General features: G+C 42.0%; 2 protein-coding genes across 5 annotated transcripts in view; one reads left to right on the top strand and one right to left on the bottom strand.

Moving 5' to 3' along the window:
* Positions 1-21,091, top strand: part of lsp1a (lymphocyte specific protein 1 a) — a 21,783-nt gene continuing 692 nt past the window's right edge. The window contains exons 1-13 of one of the 2 annotated variants that reach the window (XM_077005644.1): positions 1-331; positions 6,428-6,574; positions 8,532-8,919; positions 9,002-9,144; positions 9,415-9,670; positions 9,748-9,885; positions 10,808-10,849; positions 11,335-11,378; positions 12,625-12,706; positions 13,202-13,342; positions 14,526-14,624; positions 15,351-15,443; positions 15,789-15,897. In XM_077005644.1, coding sequence (XP_076861759.1) covers positions 273-331; positions 6,428-6,574; positions 8,532-8,919; positions 9,002-9,144; positions 9,415-9,670; positions 9,748-9,885; positions 10,808-10,849; positions 11,335-11,378; positions 12,625-12,706; positions 13,202-13,342; positions 14,526-14,624; positions 15,351-15,443; positions 15,789-15,897 — 1,741 coding nt within the window. In that variant the 5' untranslated portion in view covers positions 1-272. The remainder of the gene's footprint in view (positions 332-6,427; positions 6,575-8,531; positions 8,920-9,001; positions 9,145-9,414; positions 9,671-9,747; positions 9,886-10,807; positions 10,850-11,334; positions 11,379-12,624; positions 12,707-13,201; positions 13,343-14,525; positions 14,625-15,350; positions 15,444-15,788; positions 15,898-21,091) is intronic. The other variant, XM_077005645.1, reaches the window with a different exon arrangement.
* prr33 (proline rich 33) overlaps positions 16,525-21,091 on the bottom strand; it is a 17,255-nt gene continuing 12,688 nt past the window's right edge. For 2 of the 3 annotated variants that reach the window (XM_077005640.1, XM_077005641.1), the window contains exon 3: positions 16,525-20,860. In XM_077005640.1, the coding sequence (XP_076861755.1) occupies positions 17,630-20,860 (3,231 nt within the window). In that variant the 3' untranslated portion in view covers positions 16,525-17,629. The remainder of the gene's footprint in view (positions 20,861-21,091) is intronic. The other variant, XM_077005643.1, reaches the window with a different exon arrangement.

The raw sequence follows: 21,091 nt of genomic DNA on the forward strand, positions 1-21,091 counted from the left end.
TCCTGTCTGCAAGAGAAGAGCGCGAGCTGAGTGGCTCGTGCTTGATATTTTCACCAGGCAGCACAGAGAGAAGGACCTGAAAGGAAGCACCTCGCTGCTAGCAGGACGAGCGCTGGGCGTGTGTGGAGTTCTGCAACCCTGAGCAAGACACAGAGGAACCCAAAACACTGCCAAACACAAAGAGCTACTGTTTCGACCATACGAGTCCAGTGAAGAGACACCGCTGTTGTACGGACGGGAACAGTCAGAAAGAAGAGACAGAGGAACGAGACATGTCAAGTGCAATCGTGAGACGAAACTCCAGCAAGGAAGGCTTGCAGAACCTCCTAAGGTGAGCTGCGGAGTCTTTGGATGCCGTATCGTGTAAGCCTTCAGGGAGGCTTCATGTTTACAGAGAAACTCAGCAGAGTTGTGGAGACACAGCGTGCTGCCTATATAGTGTGACCTGGGGATCATGAGCTGTGTGTAATATGCTGACCGCAACTACATCACATTTCCTGAAGTACTTGTTTTGTGAGGACACAGTGGTATCTTTTGTTTTAAGAAAATGGTCAACTGACACTCATCTACAAAAAGCAATGATATCTTCCATAGTAGTAGTGTGTTTACTTTGTCCCCACAGCACAATGTACTCTTCATCTTGTCTTCTGCTTCCTCTTTGTCTTTTGCTTATCTCTGAGTATCTGTGGTGGGTTGTTGAGAGAGTGTAGTGTTTCGTTAGGAGATGCTGCAATGTTTTTTTGGGTCTTTTTGGGTGGGGAGGTGCAAAGAATTCTTGAATAAAGCCTGGGAGAGCTGACCCTAAGACCTCTGGGGTGCTGAGACATATCCAAATTCAAAATTGACTCGCCAGAACTGCCAGAGGCTTTTTTTTAGGTTGTCTTCAAAATCATGCTGAGTACAGCAAGACCCATTCATTTTATATCCTTTGTAAAATAATGTGAATTTTGTACTTTGGAAACTTTGGAAGAAATCTTATCTAACATCTCAGGTGTGGTAGACTACAGGTGTTATTAAACTGTGGGATGGCATAACTCTACCAGAGTTGATGACCAATGGTTTAGTTGCATGCATTAAGTTTTCTTTAGAAGAGAATGGCATAAGTCAAAGGATGTAATCCAAGCACCATACATAAATGTAAATGTAAATGTGCCGTATTTTGTCAATTGTGATTTTTACACCGCAATCGAAATTTGTCCTCCGCTTTTAACCCATCTGTGCAGTTAGAACACACACACACACACACTAGTGATTACTAGGGGGCTGTGGATCACACGTGCCCAGAGCGGTGGGCAGCCCGGCGCTCGGCGCCCGGATAGCAGTTGGGGTTAGGTGCCTTGCTCTATCTATGTCCAACATAGATTTAAGCGACAACCAATATAATTTACAGAGAACAAATCAATAACTCTGTGAATCAAAGCTGCAGCACGTTAAATAAATAAAGTGTTTTGAGGTAGTATTCTGTATTCTTATGGGTGGAGGCAGGCTGCGGTGTGCTTTGTCAATTGCCCTTGGACATCTACACACAGGTTACATTGTAGACTAGGATGGATTCATTATTCAGCGCTATTCAGAGCTGCAAAAACAGTTCTTTCAGTTCTTGTCAAGGTGGCTTTGCACTTAGATGACTTGTATTCATCTAGTTTTATTTCTGTAGGAGTTGCTCAGACATGTACCGGATGCATTAGTAATGGTGATCCGTATGCGCTTGTGGACGTTACGTTTCAAAGCTTTTTGAGAATCCTTTTCTTCCACATTGTTCTCTTCCTAAGAATAGAAACAAGAAAACAGGAAAGACAGCAGTTCACACGGGAGCAGTGTGGAGGGGATCCTCTGTTACACTGGCATGGAGGTCCATCATCAGTACATCTTATAAGACAATTAAGTATATCAACTCTGATGTGTCTTCACCCTCATGGCTTGCTATAGATATGAGTGTGTTGGGGATAATGTACTGGATAAATGCAGGGGCATCTGGCCGTGGTGTAAGCTTATCAGCTGGTACTACTGACTAATAGGGAGATTGATTGTTTCTGCCTCTGGGATACTCATAGGAAGGAATTCCTCTCACTTAAAGGAAAACAGTTGTAACCATTAGTAAAGCTCTTCTAAACGGTTTTAAAATTTGTGGTCTCTGTCACATTTATTACCATCACAGCAGTGGAGCCTAGGAAGTGAACCATAAAACAAACCAGATAAGGAACAAACAGAGTGAAACTGGGGTTGAAAGGCAGATAAAGACCGTCTGCAAACTGAAGGACCATCAAGCCATAAGCTGCTTTGGGATTTGCCAGAGGGGGCATGTGATATATCCCAGTGGTCTGGACTGAGTCAGTCTGGTTCCAGGGCACTTCTCAGCTTAGACCCCAGAGTGATCTCAGACGTAAAGCATGCAGGTGAGAATTGTGATCAACGTGCATCTCATTTGGTGTCTCCACTGCTCTCCATTCTTTAATGGAGAGACAAACTTCACGATTAGTGTGTAGACTGTCTGGAGTATCTCCTACTGCTTAGAGGCTCATTAAATAAAATCTCTTTGTGTATAAAGCCATGACCTGCCTGCCCTCCCGTCTGTTTACGATACTGTGATAAGACCAGTAGGAATGTGGGGGGTAAGTGGACTTAGCTGTGTGACTGAAAAGGCCAATAAACTCTCTGCCATCCCGATGGCATCATGTTTTTCTAAAGAGTGCAGAGCACCAGGAGCTGGGAAAGGTAAACACTTCTCTGGACAGGGCTTTATTCACATATTGGTGATTGGAGCTATATTTAGCAAATTTCTGCACACCAGTTGATGTGTTTTCCTGTCCTGAAAAGAGTTTTGTAGAGTTCCTGCGAAAGAACCCCACATAATGTACTAAATATGCAAATACTAAAATCTTAAGGTGGCTCAGTACAAGGCTTTGGTGAGAAAGACCCAGCCAATCACCCCAACAGGCTCCAGACTACAGGCAAGAAAAAATGGGTTGTGCATGGCTTGTCCTCTGTCCTAGTCTGGACACGGAGACATAACATGATGACTGGTGTCTTCTGGTGTCCAAAGAACAGAGCCCTCACTAGTTATTTGACCTTACCTATTTACATTATCATCAAAGTGGAGGATGTGTAAACAAAGACAGATATGCATGTTTTGGAAGATTCAACTATCTTTGGCAAGCAACCATTTGTCCATGTGCAGGGAGACATACTCTGTCTTTTTTTCCACTGGTTGAATTACAAGCTTGTAGATGCAATAATTATCCTGAGTTATTGCAGGGGGCTGTTCTGTATGCTTACAACTGTGTTCTGAATTCCACAAGCTTCTCTGGCTACACGGAATGGCTCATAAGGGCAGTTTGTTGAGTCTCTGCTACACACAGTCAGCAGGGATACACTGAGTCAGTGTGGGTCAATAACTCTCTTTCACTCTCAAAATGTGACTCACTGCAATGACATCATTTACCTCAGCTGCGTAAATGCTCCATGCTGTAAACCTCAAATGGCCTTGCGTGTAGGAACAGAGAAAGTCAGAATTCTTCAGTCAACTTTCAGAAAGGGGAGTATTTTTCTTTCTTTCTTTTTTTTTGTCCCAAAAAACAAAAGTCAAAGAGAAAGAAGGCATTAAGACATTTTCAAAACAGGGTGTGTGTCCTTTATTTCCTGGGACGAAAGAGAAAAAAAAAACTACTATAGGATCGAAGCAGCACAGCTGTTCTTCTAGAAGCCAGGAGTAAACAGGTTTAATTTGCATAAAATACTCTGTTTTGCTACCCGTTTTTAACGTAGGCCTGCTGATGTTATCACATCTCAAAGCTGCTTGAATAGCAAATGTTTTGTTTTTATTTTTTAAGAGAAGTCCCCCATGTGTTTCTTGTAATTGTTACCTGTTGCTATGCAACACATGGATTTTCAGGTAACCTGAATGCTAATAATAATAATTATCTCCTCTATTCCCTGTGGACAAATATAAAATCTGAACTTTAGACCCTTAGAAATGTTATTGCAGTATACTTTTAACGGGATTGCCTTCCACATTATGTTAAACAATAAATCAAAGAAACGTTTCCACGTTTTAGAAAAAAGTTTTAGAAAAGTTCAAAATCTCCTGTCTTCTTTTTAGCTGACAGATCTTTCATATTGTTTGTTACATTTCTTATCTGAAAGTGGTAGCTTACTGGACTTGGACAAAGCTGCTCTGACTATGACAGCAGTATTTAAATACCTTCAGGCACTGTCACTACTACAGTATAGCTCTGTGGTCCATTGTGGTTTTGTGACTGCTCTGGACATCAGTTGTAGGAGACTGACGACTCTCAAAACATCATTGCACATTTTTAACCGCTCAGGCCACATAAGCAATAAATCTTTTGCCCATCATTATAGTTCTAGTTGTCAAGCAGGACAGTTTATGAAAGTATTCCATACAAAGACTTTGTTTAGTTATTTCAGAAATTCACGGTGATGACACACACACACTCACAGGGAAATGGCTGGTAGATTGATCTGCTAGATTTTCTGCAGCCCACTGACTGACACAAATAAGACTGACCAATCTGGCTTTGCAGCCATTGACTAACTGTCTCCCACTACATGTTCATGCTTGCTCTGCAGTGAATTAGCAAAGCACAAAATCCCAAAGCACCGCCTGACTGAGAGTGAATGTGCAGCCCCCCCATTCCGTACGCCTCTGGCCTTAGACGCTTTATGGTAAGGCAGCAGAGTCACTAGTGTCGGGAAAGGTGATACACGTCAAACGCAAACCAGATTCCTCGTCTCCCCCATCAGGTGTTAAAACTACGTGATGAAGATTAAGTAGTGATCAGTCTTGTGACTGTACAGGCTGAGCGTGTGATCTGTAATGACTCCGAGGACAAAAGATGGCTTCGGTTTGATGAAATTGAGACAGACTCTGTTCAGGCATGAATGAAAGAAAAGATCTATTTGTGAGACTGTGGCTGTTAGACATATCACAGCCAAATCAGTGACCTCATCCCTGTCGTTGACGTCAGAGTTGGCTTGGGAATGAAATAATTCCACCGTACTGATTTAAGAGGTTTAAATAATGAGTCCAGAAAACTCGTTAGTTAAAACAGTTGATCTCACTCCATGTCTTTTCTGTTTCAATGAACCTTTGAAGCAAATCTCCTTTAAAGGGCAGCAAACTCTTTCAGTCCTGAAATTAATTGCTGAATTTATGCACTAACCTAAATCTGATCAGACGTTTCTCAGTTGTGACTCAAATGTGACTGCAGTAAAAAAAAATAAAAATAAATAAAACTAAGAACGAAAGATGAAGGACAAGCAGTTGGAAGTAAGGAAGCAGTTGCAGTAGGAAACAGTTAGAAGAGATGGAGGTACTGATGCACTGCTCCAGCTGGCCCGTGACCTTTCACCCCTGCCCCTCACTTCCCCTGCTACGTTCTCTTCCTGTGAGAGCGCCCGAGGACGAGATCTGGCTTGGTCAGACAAGGCGCAGAACTGAGAGAGTGTAAAACAAAGAAGAAACGTGGGCAAGAATGCACATCTCTATACTTCAAACTAGCGGGAATGCAGTGGATTTCCCCGCTTGTGATCATCGGGAAAACCATGTGGGTCTCTCCTGTAATATGTGTTCTTAAGGCAAATCATAAACTCACTGGAGCAAGCCGTAACACTGGTGCTAAGCAGGTCTGGTATGTGTTAGGGACCATTAGTGACCTGGGTGTGCCCTTAATTGATCCAGAAGCCAGATTAGTATTTATTGTAATATGACACTTACCCAGATGGAAGCTATTGACAAGCCCCCAAGTATTGATTCAACACTGACTAGAATAACCCTCATTTAAGTCTGTTTTGACAAGTAACTGGTGACTTTTAAACGTAGCAAATGTGGCTTCTCTCTCAAAATGTGGAGAAGTGTTCATAGAATCAACATTATGGTGAAATACACAAGGCCTTTTGGATTAGTGTAAACACATTTCACTCCAGTGCAACCACAATGTATGTACACACACATGCTTACACACGCCCAAGCATGAGGTGCTGAGCATGGATGTGTTTGTGTGTGTGTGTGCGTGCATGCGTGCGTGCATGCGTGTGTGTGTGTGTGTGTGTGTGTGTGTGTGTGTGTGTGTGTGTGTGTGTGTTTACTAGCTAAGAAACACAGAGTTGCATCAATGTCTCTAGTATGCATATGTGTGGAGATCATCTCTCAGTCACTGCTGTTGTTGGACCTTGAGGCAGATGTTCTTTTGGCTTGCTGTCTGGTCCTCCGGGCTTAACGAACCTTTGTTTATAGAACACTGCAGTGAGGCCGTGGATGAGTGAATCACAGGGAGCAGCGCTGCTGTGGACCTGAGAGTTGTTTCTCATCCCGACTGTGTGAGAACAATGGCTCCTCCGTGGTTACGAACAGAAAGGTTGTCATCGAGTGTAACACTGAGTGTTTGTTCTGTGGCCTCCCCTGCAGAGTGACAGCTCAGCGCAGCATCGAGGATGCGGAGGAGATCGAGAGGGAGCGCCGGCGCCGGGCTCGGGAGGCGCTCCGGAAGGAACACAGCCTCAGCGGCTCTGCCGGGTCCCCGCAAGACAGCGCAGGGCCGACCGAGGAAAGCCTGTAAGCTTCACTGCTGCCTCTCTATGATACATGAATGTGGAGAGTTCAATTTATTGTGTTTTTTTTTTCTCTCATGAGGGAGCAATCTACGCTCTCTCTTTTGCTCTCCCTCCCTCTCTTTGTGTCACTGTTTTTCTCTTGCTGTGTGGAGGCACAGCTGCCATTTTGTTATTACCTAAGCAGTAAAGAATTAGGCCTTAAACACAGCTTCCCCTGCTCCGTGACAGAGAGACTTAATCATAGGCTGTCTAGTCCACACCTCTTGTGGAGAGAGATGGATCTTTCTCAGACCAGTGAGTCAAACTGTTTAGAGTGGAGGACAACTTGTTTAAGAGCACTCTGTAATTATGTTTTAAGCATAGAAGAGTCTGGGCTATGAGCATTTGAGTAATTTCTGAGCATACAAGAATCAGTCGGTGGGACATCCTACCTCTGTCCAGGGCACTTTTAACCGACTCTAATATGGTTATATTGCCACATTGTGTTTCATTAGGAATTAACCAACTTTCAAATATTTAGCCAATTATATTATATAGTCTGATATTGCATATATTTCCTTATCCTTGTCTGGATGTGAATACACTGGACGTTGTCCTGGAATTTGCTCTGCGTTCCCTTCAGCTCGTGAACTGATGATGTCCATTTTCATTTGAGGACTTTTTCCCCCCATAATTTTTCAGAGGACCCATTTAAAATACCATGTGTCATGGTCTCCCATTAATGACATCTTGCTGAGTCCTGGCCTCATGCAGGGTGTATGAAGCACACAAAGACACACACAAGAAAAGGCCTAATAGTGTCTCGACTAAAATGGTAGATGTCTAGTAAAGCCTTTTCTTCTTGACTAGCTCATGAGCATTTTCAAGGTTATATATAATATCTTTTTAAGCCTTGACAGTGCTTGTCTGGATTATTAGGTCACCACATGCTGGCATACAATCGTCTTCAAATGCTTTCATTATGAACCTGAGCTTTCTCATGCTGTGTAACTCTTTGCAGTCTGTTGCTCTGAAGGATCTTAAGATTTTGATCATGAGAGTGGTCTTTGCTTGCGAGTGTGTGATCTCCATGCTTTATACCATGTATCAACAGCCAATAACCTGTATTTGGAATTGCTTTGATGGTGGTCTCCACTGTTTCTATCATATTATCAGGTGTTGCCTGTTTCACTGTAGGCGCTATATCTGGTTGCCTGTGGCAAAATAGCAAGAAGTAGAACAAAAAGAAAACCTCCCCCAAAACTCCAACATGCCTCAGACATCTGCTTCCTCAGATCGCGTTTTAAGTTGAATGATGGTGTTAATAGATGAACTAAAGCACTTTAGCACATAGTTTTATCCCTGCATATTGGTATGGCCAGGTGTGTGGCCTCCATATGTTGTTTTCTCTGACGGAATCTAGTCATGCTTCACTAGATGTTAACTTGCCCACATTTCTTAGGAGGTGATTATATAGGACAGCAGTCCCGGCCATCCTCTTGTTCTGGCTGTAAACACAGCAGCTCACTCCCCAATCCACCCCCACTACCCATCAACTCACAGCCCACTGTCTCTGCTTTCCATTATGTTTTCATTTGCTCTGCTGTGATTTAGTCTTTGATCCATTCTACAGTGTCTTCACTCTGTCGTTCTCATTGTCACCCCTCTGCCTCTCATTCTCACTTTTCTCATCACAGTCTAATAATTGCAAGATGTATTCATGCCACATTAGTTTGGGTCTTGAAGGCACAATGGTCTCTGGCACCAACAATGTTGTTGCATAATTTGCACATTGCTGGCTTTGGATTACAGAACATGATTCCTCTCTGTGAAATTTAGGAGTTTTTCTAACACCTGCAAAATAATACTTTCACTTCTTTCACTTCATCTAAAAATTGCCCATGATCAAAAAAATTGCGCAATACATCTGAAACCAATGCGTATAAGTGAGGCTTGGTATTTGGTCCATGTGTGCACAGCTACGAGAGGAATCTGAAACCCAGCAGCCCCGGTGTGTTGGATGAAGATGAAGGCTTCAGTGACTGGACCCACAGAGCCCCAGAGAAGGGCCCTCGTACCAGACAGGGCGAGAACAGCCCCAGAGAGGAGGACATACAGGGAGAAAGAGCCATGAATGGAGCCATCAGAAGAGGGGAGAAGATCACCTCCACTGCAACAACTTGGCAAGATAAGGAATCAGCCACAGTGGAGGAGCACAAACCAGGGAGAAAGAGCAGTGAGAAAAGGATGGAGTTTGGGAAGAGGGTAAACCACCTTAGGGACAGAGAGATTGAGGAACTGAAGGCAGAGGCAATAAGGGTTAACAAGACACAAGAAGACGAACCTAAACCAAACCTCAACGATAAGGTAAAAGCTGAACATTTTTGGTTTTCTAAACCACAGAGTTTTAGATTTGTATATCTAACAGAGAAATGCCTAACATTTATAGGTGCTGGAAAAGAGAAAAGAAGTTAGGGTCTCATATACATCCAAAGTCGTCTTGCATCAAGATAAAATGCCCAGTGCCAACAACAAGGAAACCGCTGGTGAGGAAGTGACATCACAGCTATTCAAAACCAGGGGGACAACAAGGTAAATTGTACTTAAAATGTGTTATTTTCTAGAACAGCCTTGTACTCTCTCTGCACAGAACATCAAAGTAAAACGCAGTCCAGGTTCAGCTTTCATGGGACCTTGTGGGCAGCTCCTTTCTGAATGAAACCATCTCAGTAGTTTATTCAGTAGTTTGTAGTAAATGTACTTAGTGTGTCATGTAGTCAGGCATGAATTCTTGCTAATGAACTTCCACCATAGCCTGCTGCGACTGAAATCAAGACTCCTCTTCCTCACATTTCCTTCCAGCAAGAGTGTGTGTCCGGCCCCAGAGCCAAAGGAGCAGGTGGAGGTCAGTCTGGAGACGGAGCAGCGTCTGGAGAAGATCCGTCGTAGCCATCAGGAGAAAGAGAGCCATGAGCTGGAGCAGCTCCGTCAGCGGCAGGCTGAGGCCGAAGTTGAGCTGGAGGACCTGAAGAGGAGGAGGGATGAGCGGCGGAGGCTCCGTGAGGAAGAGGAGCGCAGGAGGGAAGAGGAGGAGCAGCACAGGCTGGCTAAGGAGGAGGTACCTCGTCATTCTCAGTGAGTTAAATAAAACTCCTAAAGGAATCAGACCCTTGAAGTGTGGTTGTTGAATGGCAGGAGGAAAGGAAGCAGATGAAGGAAGACATCGAGAGGAGAAGGATGGAAGCTGCAGATAGGAGACTGAAGACTCTGACCATGTCCAGTCCAGATGGGGATGACCCTCTTAACCCTCTCAGTCCAAAGAGTTCCTTCAAGGTAAACGATATTGCCTTTTATTCCCTGCCCTTTTAAACTATAGTAAATCAATGCATTAGTTAGAATGTCCTCCAGATCATTGTAATTAACTGGTAATAGTAATGCCATTACAGAAATAACTGTTCTGATTTTATTGTGAACTGAAATGTTTTATCATTTAATCGCATTTCAAAATTGCATTATTACCTGGGTTGTTTTTCCAGATGATATGTTCCATTTAAAAACGTGTAAGTTGCATGTGTGTGTGCCAGTGGAGTGGTGTGTGTGTGTGTGTGTGTGTTTATATAGTTTGCTCTGCTTTTCACATTTTAGTGGATACACGTAACATGCATCTATATATGTAACATGAAGGATACGGACCTGTGGCAACTGTGGCATGAGAAACTCTTTTATGCCTTTATGCACAGCTGAACTGATGTCCACAGTTGTTGACTCTCACAGTATTCTTGTTTAATTTCTGTTTTCTGTGTCACAATATGACCTGATGTCACCAGCATAAATCATAGTTCACTTAAATCTATGTGATATTTTCCTGCAGATTCTTTACTTTTACCAGCACAAAATATTCCACTACCTGCAAACAGCTTAATCTTATTCATTTAATATCAGACTTGATTTGTATGTGTTTGGTTGTGGGTTTATTTATCAATGCCCTAGTGCATCATGAATATCACCAACTCCACAATTTCAAATGTACTGTGATTTCTATATTTCTCTCCAAAAAGCTTTTCATATTCAACTGCATTATCCACTCTTAAACCCAGATAATACTTATATATATGAGAAGTCTTGACTGTGGTGATTTGAAGTGCTCTTGACTCTGGTGGTTTGAACCACTCTTGACTCTGGTGGTGGTTTGCTGGTGTTTCGGAGGCCTTCTATCTGCTCCTGAGCTTCCTTCTGCTTGCATGTGTAATTTCAGACAGAGCATGAGGAGAGATTGACAGCTGAAAGTACGTGCTCGGTGAGTGGGGGGTCAAAAACCCAGCCGGCATGGCAGCCGCACAAGAGATCCTTTTGTGGGGTTGAAATCAGAGCCACTGAGCATGCACTGTACTTGCACGCTTTAATATGTAGGAACAGGGAAAGAACCTTCTGGGGTCTGGATCGTTTTCCACTCAGCCACAAAATTCATACACTTACGAGCTCAACTTTTCACCTGCTCACAGCTGACATGTTCCTTTAGTCAGAGAGAAGATGGCATTACGTGGGATTAGTATTGGAACAGTTCATGAATAGATTAAAAAGGGCTGGCCAAGATAGTGAGCTTCCCATTTAGGACGGCTACCAAGTGTCTTCTGTGTGATTAAGTTACTTCCTATTACAAGAAAACCACAGCATTAGAGTCTGATATGGTAATGGAACACTCTTGGCTATGTGTAATGACTGTCCTCAAAACACCACAGTTTAAGTGTTTTAACCTCACGTTTCTTGGCTTGTTTTTTCTAGATCACAGAGAGAACAGAGTCCTTGAATCGCTCCTTAAAGAAAAGGTGAGGTTATTTCACCAGTCTCCATGAAGCACAGACAACCAGCATATTCACACGCTGCTGATGGCTCCTGGTGCCTGAGCATGTCTATAAATAGCATGTCTATTTAGCCCTAAACTTAAGGAATTCCAGCCAAATGGCTGGTGTCTTTAAGTAAACACTGACATAGGTGGCTCAGGTCACCTCAGTATAGCTGTTACTTTTCACCTTTGTCAGTCGTGACTTATGAGCAGGCTAACTTGGTCCAGATGTGGAGTGTGTGTGCCTTTCCCTTGGTGGCGTGTGAGCTATTGCCGTAGACCCAGAGCAGACGGCCTCGAGCAGTGACTTCTCAGCCTGGGCATGCACATCTCTCAACCATGTACAGGTTTAAGGCCCAGGGTTATTAAGCACTGGGGTGAAAATGTGACCTATGAGAAAACCCAGAGGGGAGGTCGAGGCAGAGTTAAGCAGTGAGTGATGAAACGCTACTGGCCTGTGGCTCACCATATGTGTCATCTATATCAGCTGTTTCTCAGGACGTGATTGGCCGAAGCCTTTCATTGATGACATCAGAACAGGCAACAGGTCTGAGCATGTGGCCGATGTCAGTAGTGTCGGTAGTATTTGTTTGTCAGACTGTGACTGGTTGAAACACTATCACAGCAAAAGGTGCCTGAAATAATATACACTTAACAGAACACAACTTCTCAGCTGGAAGAATGACATCACTCACTATGGCTGTCTCGGCTTTCATTAAGACAGCTCTGAGTTAAGGTTTATAGACTGCATTTGTCATAGGAAAGTATTGCATCATCTGCAAAGAAGCTAGTTAATCACCCCCCTATCACTAATGACTAACACATGTTTCCCTTATACTCACTGATTTAATATTTTACACATATGAAGTGACTTACCTATAAATAAGTTCAGAGTTTACGACCAGATGTTAATGGTCACTTTTTCTGTGCCAAATGTTAGGATTTTACAAACTCGATGTAGTCTTGCACAACAGAAAATGTTCAGGCTCCAAGGTCTTGGAAACACATGGGTACATGTGTGAACACACACACATACAAGATATTTTGTTATTAGGCTGTTGTCATTTCATAAAATGGACCTCTAGTAAGGGCAACAGTAGAATCTCCATATTTCACTAGACAAAAGAATCTCTCTTTCCCTTATCTGGGCCAGATTCTTCTATTTATTATCTCACCTTTTCGGTGGAATCTTTCAATTTTGTGACTGAGTGCCTTTGTTTTGGAAACAGCAACAGTTTCAAGAAGACTCAGCCACCGGTGCTCCTGGCCAAGATTGATGACAAACTAGAGCAGTACGCTCATGCAGTGGAGGTGAGTCCTCGTCCTCTAATCATTAGACACACTCACTGTGGCTCTTGGGAAGCACTGACAAAAGTCAGCACAGTCCTGAAGAGATCTGATCTTAGATCAGTAGTGCTCAGCAGGAAGAACCTGTATTGGCAATACAGCCACTGGGGAACTACTTAATGATGATTATACAGACACTCTGGCATACCAGTTCCATTTTGATGCCAGGACCAGTGTCACAGTTAATTAACAGTTAATTAACAGTTAATTACAAATCAGCACCCAGCATTTAAAAATTTTTTTACGAAACACTTTGCCATCACCTGTCTAGTCAAGTCCTTTGCGAATGTTTAGTTTGTATTTGCATGTCAAGTGACAGACTTTTTCGTCAGTGTGTGCCATAGCACGCCACTTGATTGTTTTGTTGGGGTGGGGGAGGGGGCTAAGTCAAAATGAGACTATAATGCCGCCTAAAGAACTATCCACATAATTGGACTGGATTTCCATTATATTCTACAGAGCTCCTCAAAAGAACCAAGGGCAGTAAAGTCAGTGTCAGTGGACATGCCCAGCGTTCCTGAACCTGTGGCTGCCAAAAAGAGCCTGTTTGAGGCGGGAGAAGCATGGAGTCAGAGCACAGCCAAATGTTCGCCCACCAAGGTCTGAGCACAACCACACCACACATTCAGGATGCCACCGAATACAGGAGAGGATCAGTGATAAAGTAAAAGACAAGCTGGCAGAACAGGAAGAGAAAAATTATAGTCTATCCAAAATTATGTCATTACATTGGAGATTATTGACAGGCACTTTCCTCCAACAACAGCAGTGCTTCTTGGCCAGGAGGAAGGAGGCGCTAAGGCCACTGGCCCGGGTGTTGTGACTCATATGCTGTAATGCCATCACACCCATATGCTGTAACGCCATCACACTCATATGCTGTAACACCATCACACTCATATGCTGTAACGCCATCACACTCATATGCTGTAACGCCATCACACTCATATGCTATAATGCCATCACACTCATATGCTGTAATGCCATCACATACATATACTGTAACGCCATCACACTCATATACTGTAACGCCATCACACTCATATGCTGTAACGCCATCACACTCATATGCTGTAACGCCATCACACTCATATGCTGTAACGTCATCACACTCATATGCTATAATGCCATCACACTCATATGCTGTAATGCCATCACACTCATATACTGTAATGCCATCACACTCATATGCTGTAACGTGATCACACTCATATGCTGTAATGCCATCACACTCATATGCTGTAATGCCATCACACACATATACTGTAATGCCATCACACTTTAAGTTAAAACTTTCTTTTCACAAATGTGATTGCAGATATGTTTGCCCTTTTATGCTGTCAATGTGTCACAGTTAGAGCTAAATGTGCTATTTCTCAACACTTCTCTGAGCGCACAAATATGGCAAGAAGAAGCAACAGCTCTACGAACTCTGCAAAATCATTTTTGAATAACTTGTAGAAAAAAATCTACCAAAGTTTTTGAATGAATAGGATATGTGCAGTATTTTATAACTGGCATGAAAATACTACATTTAAATGGTTCACAGTACTTGATGCTGAAGACCAAACATTCAGTTCTGGGTCACAAGTAAAGTTACAGTCATCTGAAAGATCTGAAGACTTGCAAGACTTGGCAGGGTTTTGATTATTTGCTTTGAAACTGTTCTCCTGCAATAACCCATCAGTGTAATCACTCAAATTCAATCAGTTTGAAATTTAATTTCTATATTTGCTTTCCTTGTTTCTTAATTATTATTCTGTGTTCTAATATATGTGTTTAGGAAACTGATGGTCTAAAGGTGGGCGTGGCTGGCCTGATCACTCAGTGGGTGAAGGGGAGTCCAGAGGTTGCCAACAGAAACATGTCTGGCAAACCATCTGTAAGTGGACTAGTCTTCTAACCACAGTTCATTTATTTCATTGTGCATTGTCTGTGCCATTTCTCAGTAGTGCATTATATGCTTGTGAACAATGTGTACTTTCTTTTTTTGTGATAAATTTTTTATTGGAAGCATAGAGATATACATTCTGTGTACATCTTATATACATACATACATATCTACACGCACACACACGCGCATGTATGTTATTGTTTCTTAACAAAAAGCCATACACATAATGTATAACTGAAAATCTCTTAAAAACCCTCCTCCTGGCGACTCCGATGAACAATGTGTACTTTCAAGGTTATGTGTATCACAGAGACCACTGAAAATACATATGTGGCAATCTGTGGCATTTATTTGCGCCGCAAGAAAAAAACTAAGTTTTTTTTGTCTTTTCTGTGTACTTCCAGTTTCTATTCTATACTTCTTTCATCTGCTTCCCTATTTTTCCCTCCCAAGGTAAAATAGATGATACTTTACACTTTCTCCTCCTTCCTCCTTTTGTGCAAATATATAAATGTATTTAAATGTATTTATAAATGTTACCTGAATCGAGCAGTCAGCGTAATGTAGGTATAAGTGTCTCAAGTATTTATAGAAGGGCAGTGTTTACACTGCCCCCTGGTGTAGAACCCAACTTCTGCTGGAGCTTTGTATGAACAGTCGAGCTTTTGTTTCAATATCAGATGTTTGAGGTCTGTTCTTCATACTCATTCTCAGGACGTTAAAGCAGGAGACGTTCTTCAGAAGAAGAACATGTGGGAGATCATTGGTGAGGCATCTGCTGCAAGCTGCTCCAGCCCAACGGGGAAGGTGATTATATTTTATTAATAACTGCAACCAGCGGGGAAGGTGATCATGTTAATGAATCACTGCAACCAGCGGGGAAGGTGATTATTTTAATTACCGTAATCACTGCAACCAGCAGGGAAGGTGATTATTTTAATTACCATAATCACTGCAACCAGCAGGGAAGGTGATTATTTTAATTAATCACTACAAGCAGGGAAGATTATTTAATCACTGCAACCAGCGGTAACAACAGCAAAAGGCGAATAGAAGAGTTTTTTGTTGTTTCTGTCTCTCCATCATGCTCCCTTTTGGTCCTTGTCAGAGGTCCATGTATGGCATCGGTCTGATATAAATTTTATTTTTTAGGGCACCTCTACTGGCAAACGGTACAAGTTTATTGTGACCGGCCATGGCAAATATGAGAAGATTTCCATTGACAATGATGATTACAGTGACTATTCAAATGGAAAACCAGGTAGGACTGAGTATGATGTCACTTATCCCTATTTTAAAAGTCTTTTAACAGCTGTTAGGAAATACCACTGTACTGTTACAATGGAAACGACGTTTGCCAGTCTTTGACATAATGTCTACTTGTCTTATAGGTCACTGAATAGTGCTTATGTTAGGCCTACATATTATTATATAATATTATATTGGCTTGAGCCAATTTAGACAAAGCTTTGCTAAAACACCTAAGCTCTGGCAGGATTAAATTCTATGGGGTGTTGAAAGGACTCCAACCCCTGCTAATGCGTGCTTAGTCATCCTGGAAGAAATATTGCCGGAAACATTCACACCTGCCAAGCTGAGCATCTCTGGGCTTTATGTCATACATTAAGAGCTGAGTTTAACTGAGTTTAGATGAACAGCTGGGTTATTACCTCTGCCCTCAGCTATGAGCAATTTATCTGATTTTTACCAGTATGCATCTTTAGACAAATATAAAATATTTATTTGTTGGTAAAAACTGACTATTATACTGTATAAAATCTGATCTATTCATATATTTTCAGCTTCAGATTTTCAGAAATTGTTTATATTTTTTACCTACCAAACAAATGTTATACTTCACTATACTTATGTTGAAAAATGACCCAACTCCAAATCAAATATTTTTATTAAAAAATATATATAAAACAAAATTAAATCGAGTACAATGAACCTTAAGAGGCAAAGCACACAGCCCACAGTGAAAATATGTTCCCTGTCTAACTGCTGAAGACCAACTTCTTAGCAAGGCCAAGCATGACACTTATAATATAAATAATTCATTATCGTTTAATTTGAATTGTAGCCGGTACCTTAACCAAATAATTTCACTATGCATAATACTTGACACTGTCCACTGCTGCATGAATTATTCCCCCAAACTGTTTTTTTTCCAAATGAAACACAATTATGTGGCTTTGTGCCATATTTAGGGAGCAGTGTGTGGATATTCCCTGTTAATACTGCAGGCCTAAATCCTCCTGGTGACAGGCTATGGTCATAACTAATGCATTACCATTGCTGGTATTCTCAGACCCCGAAGCTGTTCAAACTTTCTATGTCTTTCCATCTTTCTATTTCTTCCACACACATTTTTTCTATGGTTTCCAAGTCTTACATGTGTCACAGTCACTCCATCCAACTATGCACCCACATACAGCTTTCTCTGAGCCTGTTCCTTCACTCAACACATAACTGGAGCTTTGTCCTTCACTATGCTTTACTGGCATTATCTTCACAAGCAGACATGATATAAAAACAGCATGAAAAAAGAAAAAGAAAAAGGATATACTTGATAATATGTCCTTCATTTTCATAAGCACCATGTTGAATACTGAGCATTAAACTATATGTGAACAATTATATTTTGCCTGTTTCTCTATTCCAAGACCTTCACTTAACATAATTTATGGCACAAATCAGCAATATGTCACTTATAATAAAAGAAGAAGCATTGAATGCTTAATCAGTGCTTTCTTTAATCACTGAGGGATAACTAAATTAAAAGTCTTTGCCTTGTATTTCTTTCTTGCATTTCTTTGCCTTGTAAAACAGAATCAGAGAGACTGGCAATGAAGTCAAACAACATTGCTAAGAACATATTATTATTGTTATTAGTTTGGCTTTTATTTTTAACATTAAGATAATTGAATTGCCATAAATATAACTGTACACTATTATTGAAAAAATACAACATACTTGGCCATTTAATTCAATTAGGCATCACTTGTTTTAGTAGCGAACCCTTTGGCTGTTCTGTTAAAGTCTTTTGGCTCTTCGTCTTTACTTTTGCGACCTATGAGACCCATCTCGAATACAGTTGCAATCTTTGTCACTGGTCGTGAGGCTGCCTCTTTCAGCTTTCTGGCATCAAACCGAGGGCTGTAAAGAAGAAGTGGAAGGCGATGGGCAAATGTTGGAATTTCTGTTGGTTTATCCTGTTTAGCGTCTTCTTTCTTTTGCTCGTCGGTTTTGCTGGCTTCAATCTGTTGCATGATACTCTCTTTGGTAGCGAACATTTGGAAGAGGATTGCATCCCACATTTTTGCAGCCCTGGGGGTATCTGTACTCCCTTCACTCTGAGATGTTTCACTAATCTTATTGGTTTCTTTGCCTGGGATTTTCTGCATGATTTCTTCATGAGCGGTGCCATTAGGGGCATCTTTCTTCAGCTCTGGCTCAACCTCAGGAAACTTTGGCTCCTCTACCTCCACCACCATGTGTTTCTTGAGACGAGACCAGCCACTGAGTTTTGACTTCATGCCTTTTGGTTTGGGAATGACCTTCAGGAGAGGTTCAGCAGCTGGGAGGTTTTTCACTGCAGACTCAGTCTCCTGCAGGGTGTTCTCTTTTGCTTCTACTGAATCTTCCTTCCCAGGTTTCTCGTTGTCCTTCTGGTCATCCTGGGGTTTAACCAGAGGTTTATCTTCTGTCTTTTCAGTTGCAGGTATTTCAGAAACCTTTGCTGGAGAGACTGATTTTTGCTCTTTAATCCTCTCTAGTAAAGACATATGAGGGACTGATGGCTTCTTTGATACCTTGCTTATTTTTGTAGTAATTGCAGTTTCTGCTTGGATTGGCTTTGAGTGTGTAGGTCTTTCTGCATTTTGGTCAGGTGCTTTCACAGATGGCGTTGGCTTAGTTTCAGATTTTGTAGTTTCCGTCATAGAGTCAGGAGGTAGTGTCTTTATTTTAGGAGGGCTGAACGTAGGAGTTCTCACTCTTTTAGTCTCAGGAATTGTGATTGCTGTCTTTGGTGATTCTGATGGCGGCGTTTCAGCTTTAGATACAACAATGGTTGGAATTTTCATTTCAGGAAATCCGGCAATGTTTTTCTTTGTTTCCTTTACCTCTGGTGTAAGCTCCCTAGATCCTTGCACTGCTTGTAGCTTTGTCTCAGCAAGTGGTGTTGTCAACTTTGTGATCTCGGAAGAAGGTAAAAGTACAGGCTTTCCATTATCAATTGCAGCAGTTGAGTATGATGATATTTCACCAACCGGTGTTACAGGCCTTGCTGTTGACTTAGGCTTTTCCTCATGTCTGTCTAGCTCTTTCAAATGAGGCTTTTCTTTTGCTTTACTCTGTGCATTTTGGGTAGGACCTTCTGCTTCTTGGTCTGGAGGCTTAGATTCCACAGTGGTTGGGGAAATGGATCTAGAGATGCCAAAAGCAGGTGTATAAGCCTGTATCCCCCCATGAGCAACATACTCCGCAGGTGTTAGTCCGTAATATGATGATTTGGATTTTGATGTTGGTGTCCTAGGTCTTTGGCCAGCAAAAAGAGGTACTTTTGGTCTTTGATGCCCTGAAGAAGATTCTTCAGGCTTACCAACCTCATGGTTTGGTGTTTTGGGTCTTTGACATCCAGAAGTAGGAGTTATTGGCTTAGGACTTTCATGCACAGGTGTCTTTGGGCTCTGGGAGCGTGAAAGCTCAGTTGTCTTTGGAGCACTTGTTAGGGTCTTTGATGTAAACAGCTCAGGTTCTCTGTGTTCAGGCATTTTAGTTTCTGAAATTTCAGATGATTTGATGTGAACCTCACCATTCTGTATGGATTCTGGAAGCTTGCTTTCCTTCAGTCTCTCTGTTTCTTTAGGAATTTCATCACTTGACCCAATTAAACCTGAGGTTGGTGTTTTGGATCTTCTGCCCTCCACATGTACGGGGGAGACAACAAATAAAAGTGGGTTGGCTCTTGAAATCTCTAGGATGGGCATCCTAACAGGTGACACGTGATATGATGGTGTCTTTGGTCGTCCAGAGAGAGTTTTTGATGTTGAAGCCTCTGATGTTGGTGTCCTTGCTCTGGTTGGGGTTCTGCCTCTCTTAGCCTCAGTCAAACCTAAGAAATCACTTTTTATCTCAGATGATTCAGTAGAAGCTGTCTTAACTTCTAAACCTGGTGTAGCCCCTCTTTTTTCTTCTGAGGTTGCTGTTGTGTCTTTTTTTATTTCACATATGTGAGTTTCGTCCCTTTTCAGTTCAGAGGTAGGAGTGACACCCCTTTTGATTTCAAATGTAGGTGTTGTGCTCTTTCTGATTTCTCTGGTTGGGGTTTTATCTCTCTTTAGTTCTGATGTTGGTGTCACAATCCTCCTGACCTCAAATGTTGGTGTCGGTCCTCGCATCACCTCAGAAAGAGGTGTTCTACTCCTTGGCATTGTTGGTGATGATATGTAAAATACATTTGCAGTCCTAGAAGTGTAATTAGTAATTTGTGGAACATCAAACATAGGTTTTGAGGGTTTGATGCTATCAAAAAAAGTTGGCTGAGGGCTTGCTATTTTAGAGGAAATTACAGTGGGTGTAAGACTCGAGTTGGCTTCCATTTTTGTAGCTAGCACATTATTTGTGTGCTGAACTAACAGAGAAACTTGTCCTGCACCTGGTTTTGTGGCAGTAGGTCTGATTATCTGAGTTGTGCTGATAACAGATGTAACCATAACAGATGTGGCACAGGAAGGAACTGGTGATCCACCTGCATGACGAGGAGAAGTTGAGTATGGGAATAATGGGGCTAAGTGGTGTGGTGCAGAGGGGCCTGGAGTAACATAGGGCTGTGGGGAGAACCTTGCTGATTGGCCATAAGTCATACTTCGCTGATGAGGGTAAGGGGATGGTGAATGGTGATACAGTGGCCTGACGTTGAACCGTGGGTGCAGTATACCTCCATAGACGAGTGACTCGGGAGTTTTGGGTGGAGTTGAGTGGTCACTGTGCTCCAGGTCAGGACTGGCTTCATTTACTGGAGAGAGGCTTGAACGGAAGGGGACAGCTGTCTGAGGAGCCTGGGACGCAGCTTTTTTCTTGGCAGTTTTCTTAAGTAGTTTCTGGAGCCGGACATTTTCCTTTCCAGGTTTAGGAAACAGAGGTGGTGGATAATGATGGGAAAACAAGCCTGCATGGGCAACACCGCCTATATTTACAGCCATGAAAATGTCGGTCCCCTAAAATCAAGACATAGAAAAAAACATTATCATATGAACTTAATGTTTGCATTAGTGTACCATACAGGTCTGAAATCACCAATGTATTAAAATAAAAGATTACAGAAGATGTGTATATTATAAATCTCCTTTTGTCAGATGTTTCTCAGAGAGTATGTGTGTCTGTATTTGTCTGTGACTATATACACATAAATATTAATCCTGAAAAACCACACCATTATGATTTTACTA

The sequence above is a fragment of the Brachyhypopomus gauderio genome, chromosome 5 (genome assembly GCF_052324685.1).
Source record: "Brachyhypopomus gauderio isolate BG-103 chromosome 5, BGAUD_0.2, whole genome shotgun sequence".
Classification (NCBI taxonomy): Eukaryota; Metazoa; Chordata; class Actinopteri; order Gymnotiformes; family Hypopomidae; genus Brachyhypopomus; species Brachyhypopomus gauderio.